Source organism: Octopus sinensis, linkage group LG2, assembly GCF_006345805.1.
Source record: "Octopus sinensis linkage group LG2, ASM634580v1, whole genome shotgun sequence".
Classification (NCBI taxonomy): domain Eukaryota; kingdom Metazoa; phylum Mollusca; class Cephalopoda; order Octopoda; family Octopodidae; genus Octopus; species Octopus sinensis.
In genome coordinates, this window is record NC_042998.1 from 55,104,360 (window position 1) to 55,122,261 (window position 17,902).

Sequence of the window (17,902 nt, forward strand, 5' to 3'; positions counted from 1 at the left end):
CAACAATCACCAAAGCATAGCTTCATAAAATATCACACAGGACATGGTGCCTCATCATTTTGTACCACGAAAGTGATGGTGTTCATACAGACCTTCTCGATGTGTGACAGTGTCAGCATCAATGAAAGTGAATTTACTAAAACCAGTACATGTGTTTGATATTGTAATATTGTTCCTCAATTGTTCTTGTTAATTTTCGGTAGCAGGTGACAAGACTTTCTGACCACCCTATACTCTGGTCACATTTCTTGATAATACGTTTTTTCAGAGTTTCATTATAGACTAGAGGACCCGTGAATATTTCACAGAATTAACGGTAAACTTATTGAGTTATTTCTGAAAACTTTATCCCCAAACCTGAAAGCGTAGCCTGTGTTGTGTCTGTATCAAACGATAGTTGTTCATCCGCTAATCATTGAAAAGTGAGGGAAACTGGAATACGATGATTCCTTAATGCACTTTATATATACACGTTTTATATTTATACACAATTCTATAAACTTAATACACAACACTCTCCCTCTTTCTCTCCCACTCTTCACCTTACCTTCTTTTTCTCCTTTTTCTCTCGTGCTTCGTCTTTCCTTTCAACTAATGACGTGAAAGCGTTATAGACGAACTATGTAACGGAAGAAAAAAAAACATTTCACTCACCGACATCTCTCCTCCCTTTCCCCTCCCCCCCCCCTCACAGCCTGCTCGTGAAATAACCATGCAAGTGGCTGAGCACTTCACAGACACGTGTACCCTTAACGTAGTTTTCAGGGAGATTTCGTGCAACACAGAATGTGACAAGGCTCGCCCTTTGAAATACAGGTACTACTCAATTTTGCCAGATGAGTGGACTGGAGCAACGTGAAATAAAGTGTTTTGCTCAAGGACGCAAAGCGTCGCCGGGAATTGAACTCACAACCTTACGATCGTGAGCCGAATACCCCTTATGACCAAGCCACGTGCCTTCACACATACACATACACATGCACACACACACACACGTATGTATGTATGTATGTATGTATGTATGTATGTATGTATGTATGTATGTATGTATGTATGTATGTATGTATGTATGTATGTATGTATGTATGTATGTATGTATGTATGTATGTATGTATGTATGTATGTATGTATAGAGGGTGCGGTGTATAAACTGTTGTCTAAATTACCCAAAATGAAAATAACACTGACATTTCATTTTAGCAGATATATTTACCAAAATTACATAAAAATATCGTGAAACCCTAAAGAGTAAATTTATTCAATATAATCAACATTGGCTTCAATCACGGCCTCCAGACTACTTCGGAATCTCCTGCAACTCTTCTGGACGGTTTCCTTGTTTAAGTTGGTGAATGCTGCCATTATCCTTGCCTTTAGCTCATCTTTGGTGTTACTAAGTGTTTTGGTGATCTCTTGCTCAACTGCGCCCCACACATAATAATCAAGGGGTTGCGATCGGGGGAATTAGGTGGCCAGATGTTAGGGGTGATATGGTCGCAGAAATTGTCTGACAGTCATGACTGGGTTCCCCTGATGGTGTAGCATAGTGCAGAGTCCTGTTGCCAGATATAGGGTACATCAATTTCTCCATTTTCTTCTTTTTTCTCATTCATAAGTATTTTAAATATTAATATACATCAATGCAAAATTAAAGCATTTAGTTTTCACTGACCACTGATATAAACCGGAGAACTAGGGATGTAAACATCCCTTACAGGATTATAGGTCCTTGGCATGATTGTGTGTGTTTGTGTGTGTGTGTGTGTGTGTGTGTGTGTATTTGTGTGTCCCACCACCGTTTGACAATTCATGTTGGTGTTATTATAGTCTATAACTTAGCGGTTCGGTAAAAGAGATTTATAAAATAAGTACCGGGCTTTAAAAAGATAAGTACTGAATCGATTCGTTTGACTAAAAATTTTTCAATGTGGTGCCCCAGCATGGCGGCAGCCGAATGACTAAAACAAGTAAATAACAAAAGATAAACCAAATGCTTGTTTGTATTCAGCTCCGTATTCCGTCCAGCTAACACTGATCTTTGTAAAATACAATATAATTATTGCTATTAAAGCTTGCGAGGTGAAGAAAACTTCTATCAGAAGCCTTTTAAGAACTTTACAGCATTCATAGAACAGCTCTGAAGAAGAAAAAAAACATAAATTTTGGCAAAATTCACATTCTAAATGCCTTAACAAGTGTAAAAGTTCAATATTAATCAGAGATTCTTTTTTAATTAATGTAATCCATTAAATCCCTGACTGAAACGATGGAATTCTAATGAAGAATAGTGTTGGGCTAGTGTTGCTAGCATATCCTATTTTGTCTTTGTGACAGCTGTTCATCAAATGTCATGTTATTATATTTCACTGGCTAAACGAAATGCATAATGCCTTACAGAAACAAAAGTTCTACTTTGTTTCCTTTAAAATTTATCATCTCTCATTCTTCAGCTCATTTCCTTTAATGTTTTGATGAAGTCCAAGTTCAATTTTCCATAGCTTTTCATCTCATCTACAAAGCTAATGTTCAGCATGATAGCGAAATGTTAAATTGATGTAGTTTGAAATATTAATCCTTTAAGAAAAAATTAAATAAACGAAAAGAAAAATTGCATTTTGGACATGTCACAATAGATTTATTGAAGAATCAATAAAGAAATTCTCGTTGAAAGTAATCGTAAAGCAATTTACAGCATGGATAGTTTGACCAATAAAAGGGAGAAAAAGAGTGGTACATAAATATTCAAGAGCTGGACCGTTAGGACAGTAGTTCAAAGCTTGTTCAAAGACTATTAATCTGCCAAGAGCTATATCATTGCTCGTAACGCGCACAGACACACACATCTTTTCCTTCTTCTTGTTGCGACTGCCGCAAATAAACGTCGAGGTACCATTCCAGACGCTCTGTTAGTCGGCAGTTTTCACAGCTCCCTTTTCCTCGAGACGCATAGAAGGGCCTCGCTGTTGCGACCTCTCAAGACTTTAATGTTACCAGACCATATACACAATCTCTCTCTCTCTTATATATATATATACTGTTGTGTCTGGGGAGAGTCATTCTCTTTTAGTGCCTTAAGAGAATGACTCTCCCCAGACACAACAGAATATGCTTCAACACACGAACTCATATAAAGAATCTTGCAAACCAAATCCCAAAACGAAATATATATATATATATATATATATATCTTAATGATAATAATCTATGGATGGAATTTTGTATGTATTTTAATTATAAATGCAGCCATTGATTATTTTGGTTTGGCTCAGGTTCGGTCTTATTCCTGGTAGGAATTATGTGGATAACGGGTTACTACCTATATATAACCTTAGGTATCCACAGGTTTTCAGCAGTCTTTCAAATGCTTAGAACCCTCTTGATAATCTTTGCTGTCCCTAAGAGACAAACTTTGTGTAGGAGCTCTACTAGGCATTCTGTTTCAATCTCCTTCAACCATATCAAAAAACATTTAGTTAGGGTTTAGTACCAACCAGTCATATATTGGTACCAATAGTTCGTTGAGTTAGCGCTATTCCTGCGATTTATGTGGTGTCCGATTCGAATCGATCAGCACTTCTGTCAATAACCAAAAGCCACTTCTTTTCGGATGCTTTTGGGATTTCGTTAGGGCTCAAAATGACTAATGTTTTATGATAACCCCTTTCTCCCTTCTTCCCCCTCCTTTTTTTAGGTCGTTCAATTTTTCCCAATTTATCAATAATGACTACCGGAAACAGCTGTAAGCCAAATTTACTCTAATAAACAAGAATGTATAATGATCATTATTTATACCTTGTCTTATCAATAAAATTATATATATACTTTAATTTGTGAAACTCTGCATTCAGTTGACAGCATTCGATACAGGTACAAATACATATAGGTTTCACAGAATCTATCTTAATTCCGCCAAACGTGATATAAATTTATATTAATGTTCTCGATAAAATATTTTAAAATTAATTTGCAAGATTTCAGAACAGGGACAACTTCGTAAATCCGGACGATACTGACAGTGCTTCTGCACATGAGAAGTTCAATATATTTCTTCAGTCGTAAGTGAGTCGAAGGTGTTAGTAAGGGTTTATTTCAATCATATATGGATCACGCGTGTATGTGTGAAGACCCAATTTTCAACCAATGAGGACTGTGTTCACGTGATAATTCTAGAAAATTCCTTCTGCAACCGCGATATAAGCAGACGTTTTCTGGCGCATTTAATCAGAGAGAATTCGGACTTCACTCGCTTCAGTCCCAAACAATTCTGCTCTCAAAACTGTTTTCACTATTTAATACTTAATCAAACCAGCTTGATTTCTCAATTAGCTCATTTCACACACACAAATACCAACCTGAGATGATGAAGAATCAACACCGTATTTATTTGCAGGAATGTGCGGATCACTTTATCAAGATTTCAACTCCTGTAAATACAATGTTCTTAGAATTTGACGCTATCTGTTTTTCATGAAGCCTTATACAATTACAGCAATGTATATAAACTGACACCAAATCTTGTCATAACTACCAGCTACAAGAGTTTCCTGCGTACTTTATATATTAGTTACGCTAGCTAACTTGAGACAACATCAACCGAAAAATTCAAAAGGCGAGGTCGAATCGATCGATGGTTTATATATTTATAACAAACCACTTTTTTTTTTGGAAGCTGATGGAGCCTCGAAGGCGACTTAGCAGGAACCTCATTCGTTTCTTTTCTATTTATAAAAATTACTTAAAATCTACGACCAGTGTAGTTGCTGTCACTATCTGTGTTGCTGTCATTATGTCAGTTCCTATCACTATCTGTAATCCTTGAGGAGTTATTGTTACAACTTCTATACCTTAATTGTCATCTATTCTCTACGAAAGTTTCTATTTCAATATCAGATAGGTAATCAACGTTATGGATTTTCTTATATACGAGGTCTGATCAATAAGTATCCTGACTGTTGCTATAATAACGAAGCTAAAACATACAGAGTGAAGTTGCAGAAGTGAGCTAGAATGTTAAAACTTTGTGCGCATGCACAGCAGAGTTCAAGGTCAATCTGTGCCAAGCGGCTTCACTCTGTGTGCTTTACCTTCGTTATTATGGCAACAGCCCGGATATTTATTGATCAGAGCACGTATTGCATGCTTCGGTGGTAATTTAAAACCAGATCTTTCTTCTGTGTCCAACTGCACAGCGCCATAGATTATGATGTATTTTTTTTTTTTTGTTTGTGTGCCTGTGTTGAAATTGTGAGGTAGTGTCAGTGCCGGACCAAGACCCAAACACTTTTAAGATTTTGGTACCCTCATATAATATGTAAATTCAAAATATAAACAATTAAATATTTTTCTTTATTTTTTCAAAATGAAGCAAAACTAAATAAGATAGAAAATAATGTTTATTTTTGCATACTTCCACTTTATGCTTGAAAAGTTTGCTCCTACTTTTTTTAATTGCAATATCTTTGATCAGATCTTTAAAATTAATCTTACGTAACACATCTGCTTCTAGATTTTGAAGAGATAAATAATAAAGTGGTGTAGCGTAGCTCTGTGATATCCTCACTGTTTGAGAGAGATCATAGAAATGATGTCATGGCAGATAGCAGCCATCTTTCGGCTGCTTAGGCTCAGTTGTGTCCGCTACTCTGATTGGTAGGTTTTGGTTGTGATCAATGGTCGAGGACCAAAGACAAGATATAGTGAATTGCTGAAGCCTTTTAAAGCAAAAGGTAGGCTCCAGGGAAAATCCAAAAGACTGTGTCATGGGACCTTATCCGAAGGCCGTAGTTGGTTTACTCACTGGCGCGAAATAAAACTGCACCAAAACCAACCAATCAGGGCAGCGGACACAACAGGTCCCAAGCAGCCGAAAGATGGCTGCTATTTGCCACGACATCATTTCTATTATCTCTCTCAAACAGTGAGGACATCACCGAGCTACGCTACAGTGGTTTCTCTGATGCCGTAAATCACTTACCATTTCTGTGGTCTCCCCTTCCCTTGATACCCTAAACAAATGCTTATTTGCGCTGGGTAGCGCGTTGTTAGTCATAACAATTCCATCAATACTTACAGAGTATCTTCGTTTCCCATTGGTTAATTGATGATATTACTGTTGTTGCTTCCGTTGTTTTGCACATTTCAATTTGTTGTGTAAGTGTCGGTTACGGATGCTGTTTACATTGAATGGCGACATATTAAAATGTAATAACAAACGTTCGATGATAATAAAAATGTAATAATAAACATTGAAGAGAACGGTGCAGTTATCGAAGTCGGCACTGCTGGAGAAGTATCCAACCTGTTTATGGTATAGCGTGATAAGCGACTCGGACAGTACGTGACGGAAAGATCCATACAAGTAGCAATATAACATATACAGGTTGCTAAGTGTGGGGAATACATGGATGGACAGCTGGTCTGCTGTACCTGAACTCAACAGATGTGCCAACCATTAAAAGTTGACAGATGTACAGTCGAAAGCACAATTAAGGATGTGGAATGAAGATTAGGAAAACAGCTGGATTTTAGAGATAATCACTTACATAATTAAAATATCCGGCGAAGTAAGCACCTATCGTTCACATAGAAAATCAAGTAGTACCAGGATGTATCGTACACAATGACTGATGCAGCAACATTGTTATTATGAACAGCTTATGGGGCCAAAAAAGATGTCCAAGTAAGATTCGGTTACAGAGACCTCAGACTGATAAACCAAATTATAATACAATAAATTGGGAAGAAATTTCACTGAGATGAAATGCAGTTCGAATGTGAAACAGAACTTACCACAGAAATCCTGATATTAGTAAGACAACTATGAGAGACCTCACGTAAGAGTAAACTTTTAAATTTATTATTGTCAATCAGGCAGGGTATCACACTTCGTAACCTGGAAGTCATTAAGTCGAGTGATATACAGAGATGTTACTAGTAATGAGAGATTTAGCGATGAATTAGCGAAGAATTTACTATGCATATAGGTGTCTATCAAGGATCACTTCTCAGCCTCCTCCTTTTATCATAGTTCTCCAGGCTAAACAAAAGTTTCAGACCGAGTACTCGTGAGAACTCTACTATACCAACGAGTTACTTTTCATAACTGAACCTGTTGAAAAAAATTAGAGAAGAAATTCCAAACGTGGAGATAAAGCTTAGAGCCAAAAGACTCTGAAGTAAACTTAGCAAAATCGAAAGTTAAATAACCAGGAAAAACAAGACTCTTCTATCATCAGGAAGGTAACCAGAGTCAGTAGAAAAGGAATATGTTCAGAACTCTGTACTATGTGCCAAATATAATACGTTAGAACACAAGATATGCGGTGGGATTACAGACAGGCTGGTAGATATGATTTCATGTGTAGCAGATGTGCCAAATAGATTCTTTCAAATGCTCTGAAGTTCATAGATTTCGTTACCCTACAAATCTGATTAGCAGCAAAAGTAGGCTTTCCAAAATCACTGCAGCCATTGTAAAGATGATCTGTAGAAAATTCAGGGAGCTATCACCTCTGATAGCAACAAGAGAATTCTCTCTTAGAGTGAAAGGTAGATTTGTGTACGAAGTGCGATGTTACATTCTAATATGGACACTGAATACAGAGGAATAACGAAAGCTGAAAGAAATGAAGCGAATTCTCTCCTTTGGAAATAGAGTATTATTATTGTGTACCTACATGATCGATAGATCACAACTGAATTGAGAAAAAACTGGGTACAACAGGAAGCAGACGTAGCATCCAAGGAAGAAGATGGCACTGATATATGTTCTTTATGGACGAGGCCAGTTGCGTGAAGAAGAGCAAAAATCAGGCCCGTCACCAGACTTTGATGCTTGATGGGTACTTCAGAATATTCTGGGTGAGCACTAATTTATACCGCATGAAAATTTTCGTAAAATGTATTTTCTAAATCTGAGGGTGCACCACTGAATAATGAGTGGAAAGTACCGTCCAGTGCACGCCCTTAACCGGCAGGCGAGTGTGAATCATTAAATAGTGCGGGTGAAGTGCCGTCCAGTGCTCTAACTTGGCGACGGGCATGGCAAAAATGGCCTGGAGACGAGAACATGAAGATTTATATCTCAAGTGGTTGTCTATATAATAGTGATTATGAGAGACTGCAACATATGTATATGGTAAGTCGCTGTTTTACAGAAAACTTCCGCCAACCCATGCAAGCATGGAACAGGAACGTAAAAGTGATGATAATAATACACACACAAACATACAGATAAAACATGTCCACACACAGATATATATATATATATATATATATATTATATATATATATATATAAGATCCAGGGATTGAGGTGTAAGAAAAAAGTTAGCATCTATGTGTTAACATGTACCTCCTTGCAACAATGAAAACTAACATATCTAGCCCGGATCTTATCTATTCCATTCCTTAACTCTTGTATATATATTACGAGGAAGAATAGTGTTAACACTGACTTCGTAGTTTCGGCATGCTGATCCTACCTTAACGATGAAACTTCGAAGCCACTGTTAACACTATTCTTCCTTGTAAAAGAATAATAAATATGTGCACAACTAAAAATATTGAGTCGGAAAAATTGCTTAGCGGCATTTCTTTCAGGTCTTCACAAACTGAGTACAAAGGCCGTGGAGCTCGACTTCGCGTTTCATCCTTAAGGAGTCTATAAAATAGGTACCAGTTAAGTATTGGAGACGATGACATCGACTAGTCTCCTGCCCATAAATTCAGGCCTTGTGCCAATAGTAGAACTCAACATGAAAACAAACAGATAGATAGATATATAGACTGACAGATAGATAGATAGATAGATAGATAGATAGATAGATAGATAGATAGTTGTTTGTTATGGCCGGTCAAAGAGTGACCATTGGTTTCCCAACCATAAGGCGCTAAGTTGGATAGGCGATTCGTCAGACTTATACGAGCAGTGGTACAAAACCTCTAAGTGTCTCTGGCCATCTGAGTCTGATGACTCGCCTATACAACTAAGCGCTTTATAGGTGCAATACCAATGGTCACTCTCTGACCAGTCACAATAAACAACCTTCTAAACAATACTACTGTTCTAATGTTTTATATTTTAGAATTTGATTTTTCTTTTTTAATATAAGAGCTACTGACCGATACACACACCCATCCTATATATATATGTGTGTGTGTGTAACACACATATACATACGATAATTACAAAAAGATTTCATTTCTCTATTCTAAAAAACAATAAAGGGAAAGAATAAAAGAATTCGTCCAAGTAAAAACAAAAAGTTGTTAGTGTTAGGAGCCCGGGACGTATTAATCTAAGTTATTTACCTGCAACAATCAACCGCCTTAGAGAGTAACTGACAACTTACCTGTAGCTGATTATTCTAGTAGCAAGCAGGTGAAGGACGTCACCAGCGCCATCTAGGTGTACACTATTTCCAAGTGGACATCCGTTAACTACATTTTTTTCCTATCTCAGTCCAAGAAAAAACCCTTAGAACTAAGGGTAATTAGATCTGTTTCGTTAACACTGATATTGGTTTTAAACCGAAGACTTTCGCATTCCCGAATCATGACAGCTCATCAATGTATGAGAAGGGGTCATTGGGTATATTTAACAGTATTGTTGTTAGGTAAGTTTCTTTCTCTCACCTTTGCTGGTTAATTCAATATGGATGATATTAAGACAGACCTACTAAAATATATATGTATATATAATTGATAAAAACGACTAAAAAGAAGTAATAAAACATGAATAACTTTACTAACTTTCTACCTATTGTCATGTTTTAAACGAAGGACACTACATTGTACTATTCTGGCTTTTTATTTTATTCGTCTTTTTTGCGTTCGTTTATATTTTGCGCATTTAATTACGGTGATACACTCAAACATATACATACTTACACACACACACACACATATACATATATATATATATATATATATATATATATGTATATATGTATATATATATATATACATATATATACACACACACACACACACACACTGGGAGCATATTCCGAATAGTCAAATTTTCCTCGAAATATCTTTCGGATTGGAAAGAAGTTGTAGAAATAGCCTGTTGAATTAATAGTTATTAACTTGTCCCATTTTTGTATGTCTCGTGCGAAATTGATTTTAATTCATTAGGATATATATATATGTATATATATATATATATATATATATTATATATATATATATTCATTAGAATTTATATACACCCATGCGTATATGTGTGTCTTTGCATTTACGTTTTAATGTTTTTATGTGTGCGTATAAGAAAATAGACACAGTTTTACAAAGCCTTTAATACCAAAATTTAATTTCTTGATTAATTTCTGTAGCTTCACTGCTTATAGATTTCATCCACCTTTTATAGAATATAAAATAAGTGACTGATTTTGTTTATATATAAGTACCTCACCTATTTAGGTTAGATCTGATCATGCCACACCTGTAGATCTTCTGACCTAATTTCGTATATTTCCCTCTCCAAAAGTTTATATGCTAACCTGAAATAATGTCTTTCTTTGCATGATATTCGTCGATTTAGATTTACATTTAAACTTCTTCTGAAATAGTTTGCTATGATAATAAACTCTTTATAAAATTATAATGATATATTTTATTTACTTCACACATTAATTCATTGAAAACCGGAAGTGAGTGAGCTTATGAAATCATTGAGAATCAGTATACGGTTCTTAAGCTAACATACATTACTTTATTATATACATAGATAGATTGATTACTGTGAATATTAAAGTCTGTTGAAAGGTTACTCTTAGTCAAATTAAACAAATTTCGGTAAAAAAAATTTACCAAATTTCTTATATACTCATTCTGGAATTATTTGGGTGCAAATAGTTACTGATCGTTAACAACATATTTTGAATAATTTTACATGTCTTGCCCATATGCATCTGTGAAGCTTTTTACTGTTGGTTATTATTTGACGAAAAAAGTATTCGCTTTGTTTTACATGTCCACAGTTAACGTATACAAAACAGTAACCTTCCTATTTTTTAATGAAAATTGTAAAAAGCTCTCATTTAGTCAGATACTATTTGTAGAACATCGAAAGTTACAGAATATTTTCCCTCTCGGTGAAGATTTACTTGTGTGTATGTATATATGTATGTATGTATATATATATATATATATATATATATATATATATATATATATATATATATATATATATATATATATATATATATGTGTGTGTGTGTGTGTGTGTGTATTTATACACACACAAACATAGACGGAGGTGGGAGACTTAATGGTAGTAACATCCAGCCCGTAGAATTTGGAATACATAGTATGATGTATCGTTTCGATCCTTCTAAAAGGAAATACTAACAGAAAACGAGAGTGAAATGTATACACGATGGTCATTACCTGTTCTAAACAGACAAAAAAAGAATACTTCAAATATATTTCTTAATAATCATAATGATAATATATTTCGGTGTAAAATGTATATTTAACTATGACAATCCAATATTGTAATGTCTCCCAGATTATTCCTCTACTGACGACGAGACAAACTAAGAATTTTAAGGTTTTCGTGTTTGCATCGTTTTTGTAGTTCTAGTTTGTATCTACCCAAAACATTTGTGCAAATCAAACTTATTTGCTATCGTATTGTTCGTGATTCAGACATATACATATATATACATCGCAGATTTATTAACATCTTCAAACATTCTAAACGAAACATTAAATTAATGTCTTCGGGTGTTTTTATGATATTCACAGAAGTGGTATAATTTGAAAGGAAACGTTAGTTTTGAGTTTAGTATTGCTTCTTTGAAGTTGAAAAATTAGCATTTTTATATGATCATCGTCATCATTTAATGTCTGCTGGCATGGGTTGGACGGTTTGATAGAAGCTGGTGAGCCAGAGAACTGACTGCACCAAGCTCCAGATGCCCTTTCTAACACAAACCACTTTACTGAGTGTACTGAATGCTATTTGCAGGACACAAGGCACTAATGAAGTCACTGAGTCACTTACAAGACTACTCAACTGAGTTGGGTGCAATATTGAAAGAGGTTGCTTTATACCAGTGATGAACTGTTAAAGTATGATAGATGTGCAGAAACAGGTATTCAATGTTTGATAGGTGAGACTGAAGCTAAAATATTGTGATAATAAATAAATAAAGAATCCACCAAGTCTTTTAGAAAATAAGCAGCCAAGCTTTTCAAAGTTCTAGTCTTACCATAATTGTTCTGAGGTTAAAGTACTGAACTATTAACTAACTTGGTCATAAGTTCAAACTTGATCACATCCTCTATGGTTTGCCCTGAGCCAAAGACTATAACTATTTCATTTTGTCTTACACTTATTTCACAGCTGTATAATTAACATTAAGAATTGGAATCTTATTGCAATAAAAACTGAAGTGTCCAGCAGAACTTAGTAGAGTGAATAAAAAAAAACAAACAAAACAATATCTAATGTGTAAGAATAAGAAGAGATTTATTCAATTTGAAGAAAGAATGTGTATGTGAAGTTGATGCATGCTGCTCCTGTTGGCAAGGCTGCAGTTTTTCTCTGCACTGAAAGGTCAATTATAGAAACTATACAGTGCTATGCTAAAATGTGTACATTTCTGATAAGAAATAACTGAGTATGGTTCATTAGATAAATGATGTGTCTGAAAAACAGAATGAGCTCAGATATGGAAAGAAGATGATTGGAAATGAAAGAAAAGAAAATGAGTATCATTTGATGAAATAAAAAAAAGAAAAAGGTGAGGTATTGCGAAGTAAGATAGAAATAGGAGGAAAAAATGCAAATGTAGTATTTGCTGAGAATCAAATCAAAATTTTTGAGGAGAGAAACAACAACGGTTAAATATGACTGAACTAAGATTGCTGAAATGGGATACAGTGAGGACTGCTAGTCTGTTTTGTCTAAGCCAAATGAATGTGGAAACAAAAAGAAAAGAAATATTAGTTATATATCTATGAAGCAAATATTCAGGAAAATGATTTATTTTGTAAGTGCAAATAACTAATAGAAATGAAAGAATAAATAATAAAATTTTGGTGGTTGTAAAGATGGTCAGTATTCAAAAAGCCAGTTTTGGAACTCAATAAAATTCTTTCTAAATATGTGTTTGTTAGGGAAGTTAAAGATGAGATATTTCAACTAGATATGTTTAAATATTAAGAAGGATATTATTCCTGTAGTCAACTGGCTTTTTCTTGATTACTCTATGGTACTAATAAATTAATAGTTGTTATTGTAGCATGGAAGGTGTTTATAAGCCATTTAAGAAACACAAAAACCGTTAGATTCACTTCAACATTTAAATTTAATTTGTCAAAATATTTTCGTTGCTTTGAGACCGCAACCTGTTCACTGACAAAATTCCGTGCTGCACAGAATTTTGTCAGTGAACAGGTTGCAGTCTCAAAGCGACGAAAATATTTTGACAAATTAAATTTAAATGTTGAAGTGAATCTAACGGTTTTTGTGTTTCTTAAATGGCTTATAAACATCTCCCACACTGCAATTGTTTTCGTTCCAGCACACGATCTCAGATCAGGTCACTTGCTATGCAAGTACATCTCTAATTGTTATTGTCATTTCTATATTTGTAAGAGTTGACCTGGTCTGCAACACATTCTCTTTCTATGTATCTCACTTTTATCTCCTATAGTATTGAATTTAATTACTACACTTGAAGTTTTTGTTTACTTATGTTTACCATCAATAAGAGAAAAAAATAATTGGTCTCTTTGGCTACAGATACCAAAACACAGTGTGTCTCAAGGATTAATAGATGATCCTGTGGATGCAGTTATTATAAAAGAGTAGAGGCTGGATTCTGAGATTAAAGAAGGGACTAACTAGTAGTGTAAACTTCATTAACAGAGTGAGAAATAGAGAGCTAGAAGTAGTTATAGTCATCAAGAGTGAAACTGATAAAAGCTGAAAGCATTTGAAGAGCAAGAATGGCAGCAACTGAGTTTAGAAAAATCATAAAGAGAATGTTTCATCCAGTGTTGTGTAAGATGAAAGGTAAGACATGTGGAGTCAACATGAGACTCTAAATTTTAATTAGAAGTTAAATGGGATCTGACAAATGATTCGTCCTATGTTTATTTTTTGTCTTAAACATACTTTGGAAAAATCCATTTGTATACTGCCTCATTGTTACTATATGGTCTCCTTCTGTTCACATGTATAAAGTAATTATTTTTATAAAGGTTGTCTTTTTTACTTGAAATGCTGTTCAGTGGTGTCACCTAATTATTCAAGGTCATTCCTTTATTCCTATATTGGTTTCAATTTTTGGTGCAAGGCCAGCAATTTCAGGGGAGGGTGTAAGTTGATTACATAACCCCAGCGTTCAACTGGTACTTATTTTATCGACCCTGAAAGGATGAAGGGCAAAGTTGACCTTGGCAGAATTTGAACTCAGAATGTAAGGATGGATGAAATGCTGCTAAGCATTTTGACTGGCATGCAAATGATTCTGCCATCTTACTGCCCTTTTTCATTCTTATATTATGCCTTTCTGACTGTTATTGCAAAACTTGCTTTCATTCTTCTTGCATTTTGGATTGCACAGCCACCAAAAAATATATGCCACAAAGAATTAGCAACAAAGATTATTAAAATTAGCTCTGAAGAATTTTCAACAAAAATGAACTACAAAAATAATTCTTTAAAAAAATTGAAAAAGAATATTTTTTTTACTTTTGCAAGAAACTTTATATCATTACCAAAGCTGAAGGAATCTGGACAAAGAAGTTCAGATTATTTTGTGGAAAAAAAAAAGTTTCCAATATTTTGCTATGGAGATGATTAAGATTTTATGATCAGAATAGTGACATATTTGAGCTGAATAAAATTACCTGCTAAGAAATAAAATAAAATATTTTATTAATGGGACTTATAAAAATGTTTAAACTGGCTAATGCTTTAATGATGCCAATAGATTATGAAAAATGTAATTCTTTTTGTTTTTGAAATCATGAAAAATACTGATGGAGGAAAAATGTTGTAAAGTTGCAATATAATTTTTACAGTCGTTATGAAAAGAATGGAATCGGTGTCGCTGATTTTTGTGGCAGAATAAAAATAAAAATTGGCTGACGTTTGCTTCAGAGATACAGATTGTAATTCTTGAAGACTGATTATGAGTGTGCACATGTACGAAAAATGTGCAACAGACAGTTTTGGAAGAAATAGACCCAGTACTAGAAATAAGCATTGAAAATTGCTGGGACAGTTGAAAGAGCTATAGCAAACATTTGAAATTTGCCCACAGGAAAGCTTGAGACTATGTCTGGAAAGAATAATATATTTGATAGGAATCAAAGGCAAAATTGCCACAGATTCCAAGCTAAAAATTGTACAAGTGAAAATCAAGATAGGGAAAAATTAGAGTACAATTTATGCCATAAAACAGGTAAATTTTGGAATGATTGTAGATTCAAATTAAACCAATATCAAAAGTATAATCAAAAGAATTGTTATTTTTAAAATAGAAAATGGCCAGTTTTGAGAAATATTAACTCTTATCCTAGTGAAAAGTCAAAAACTTGGTCCTGTAATGATTCTTACAAAAAAATAAATGAATGACAGAAGAGAAGATTTCTATAACAAGATTAGTATGAATCTTGATATATCCTGCATTTCAGAACTGGATGACTGATGCAGTACCATCCAGTACTGTGTCATACAGAAAGTTAAGGGTTAAATTATTAATAGCAAATATAATGAAATCAAGCCTATAAAAAATTCCATTAGAAAATACCAGACTATATTCAAATATGATACTGAAGAGCAATGCCCAAAGCTGGAGCCAGTGAATGATCATACGTAAGCAAACCTGAATCAAAATTCAGTTTTTTGTGTTATGGACACAAGTCAATTTGACTATTCTGACAATGTCTGATCACTGAGAATGTTTCTTTCTCTTGACCACACAACACATCCTACCAGTGGCCTCCAGCTCTTTTCTGATTCTGAACACAAGTACTCAACCATTTTCAAGAATCTAGTGACTTCCAAATCACTGTGGTTGGCAGCTAGAATTACAAGTACAGCATGCTTTTAACTTTCTTGTCTCAGATTTTTGTGTATCATTACATTAGGTTGTCTTCCTTTTATGGCCCACTAAAATGTGTTCACAAATGCCTAATGTCCTTTGTATATTATCCTATGTGAAGTAAGTTCTACAGCAGAGTTAATTTGTGTATGTAAATGATCTTATTATCTACACTCCCTTAGTTGTCAAGCTGGCAGAATGAGAGCATCCAACAAATGCTTAGTGCCGTTTTTTCCAACTTTTTAGATTCTGAGTTCAAATTCTGCCATGGTCAGTTTTGCCTTCAACCCTTTCAGTATCAATAAAATAAAATACCAGCTGAACACTGACATCAATGTAATTCACTGGCTCCTTCTCTAAAATTGCTGGCCTTGTGCCAATATCTGCAGTCCTTCATTGCATTTTGTTTATATTTAGCGATTGTTTGAAACATTTAGTTCAAAATACACCCTGAGAGTATTTTGAGTGGAAGTTTTCAGATAGTTTTTATTTTCCAGTGAAAAATAAAGTTAACTTCAATGAATTTCAAATTATCTATTTAACCCAAGAAAATTTTTGTATGACACCACAGATAATCTCTGGCAGAATAAATGTATTTACTGGTTCTTTTTTTGTTCATTCTGTAGTTTGAAATATCAAGTTGTTCTGACAGAAGTTTAAATGAACGTTGTACACACTTGATATTAGTACCGAACCAACTTAGCAGTCCCATTGTAAATGTCGTTGCCACTGCTGTTATTACTTATTTTTACTGTTAATATTCTTGACATTGTGTTTTCATTTGTGGGAATTTGAATGACAGAAATTTGAAATCAGAGGCTTCCAGTTTCAATCGATAGTTCGGTGGTTCTTTCAAATTCTGAATCAAACACTCTTCATTCATCATCTCTGAGTTATCTGTAAAATACTTTATATTTAATATTTAATAATACTGATAATAATAAATATATTCTGATGAAATTACCAAGCCCAAGTTGCAAATATAAATAATATTGGTCAGATGACACTATCTCCTTAGATTAGTATAAATCTTTTCCTTAGGGAATGCAATTATCAACTATTACAGTGTTAACTTTCCTGTTGGTGGTGGGTGTCACAGAAATTGAGATATTATCCTATTAAATGCTAATCTTAGGCTTGAGTGTGAAAAGTCAACTTATCATTTATCCATTAAGGTTTCCATGGTGACAGATCAACTAGTAGTGCAAGAACATCAAAACTTTTTACATCAGCCATAATCACCCATTTGTTTCTTTTATTTATTTTATTTTCTTATTTACTGTTCTTACTAAGTTAACCAACTGGGAATAAGTTTGTTGGCCTCTAAATACAGGGTACCAAAATACCATTCATGAAGATGTTAAAATTTATGGTAAAATACTTAAAGGATATTGTGAAATCACATTTTACTTGCTTACAAATGTTGTGTTTTTGCGGTGTTTCCAAGTTTTGTAATCAAGAACTCTGTGTAAGGAATTTTGTCTTAATTCAATATATAGTCTTGGAGTTTCTTCTTTTTTCTTCTTTACTACTTAGCAGTACCTCTGACAATTTTCAGGGCTCCTGACTCTGATGAGCAGAAGTTATCTTCAGATCAGAAACCTGTCTTGAGTGTTTACTACCAAATATCTCTACCAAAGGCATTCAAAGACCAAGTTCAACCTGATGATGGAGTGAATTTGGTCTATCATACAGTGGAGTTTAGGTCTTGCTTTTGGAAATGTAGATATATTTGTTGAAAATTTTACTGTAGTCTTCCCAGTTATCTTGTACCAATCATAGTGACTAACTTTAAAGCTGTCATATCTAATGAACCTACAAAAGCACCTGCAC

At 34.3% G+C, this 17,902-nt stretch overlaps 1 protein-coding gene and 1 long non-coding RNA gene across 2 annotated transcripts in view; one reads left to right on the plus strand and one right to left on the minus strand.

Moving 5' to 3' along the window:
* Positions 1-4,718: 4,718 nt before the first annotated feature.
* On the minus strand, positions 4,719-5,015 carry LOC118767929. The gene is made up of 2 exons (XR_005003844.1): positions 4,845-5,015; positions 4,719-4,778 (listed from the first exon to the last, which is right to left on the minus strand). It is a non-coding gene; the product is annotated as an uncharacterized LOC118767929 (long non-coding RNA).
* Positions 5,016-9,362: 4,347 nt separating this feature from the next.
* The window catches only part of LOC115230369, a 57,461-nt gene continuing 48,921 nt past the window's right edge, over positions 9,363-17,902 (plus strand). Inside the window, exon 1 of the mRNA XM_029800575.2 lies at positions 9,363-9,616. Within this exon, the coding sequence (XP_029656435.1) occupies positions 9,556-9,616 (61 nt within the window). The 5' untranslated portion in view covers positions 9,363-9,555. The remainder of the gene's footprint in view (positions 9,617-17,902) is intronic.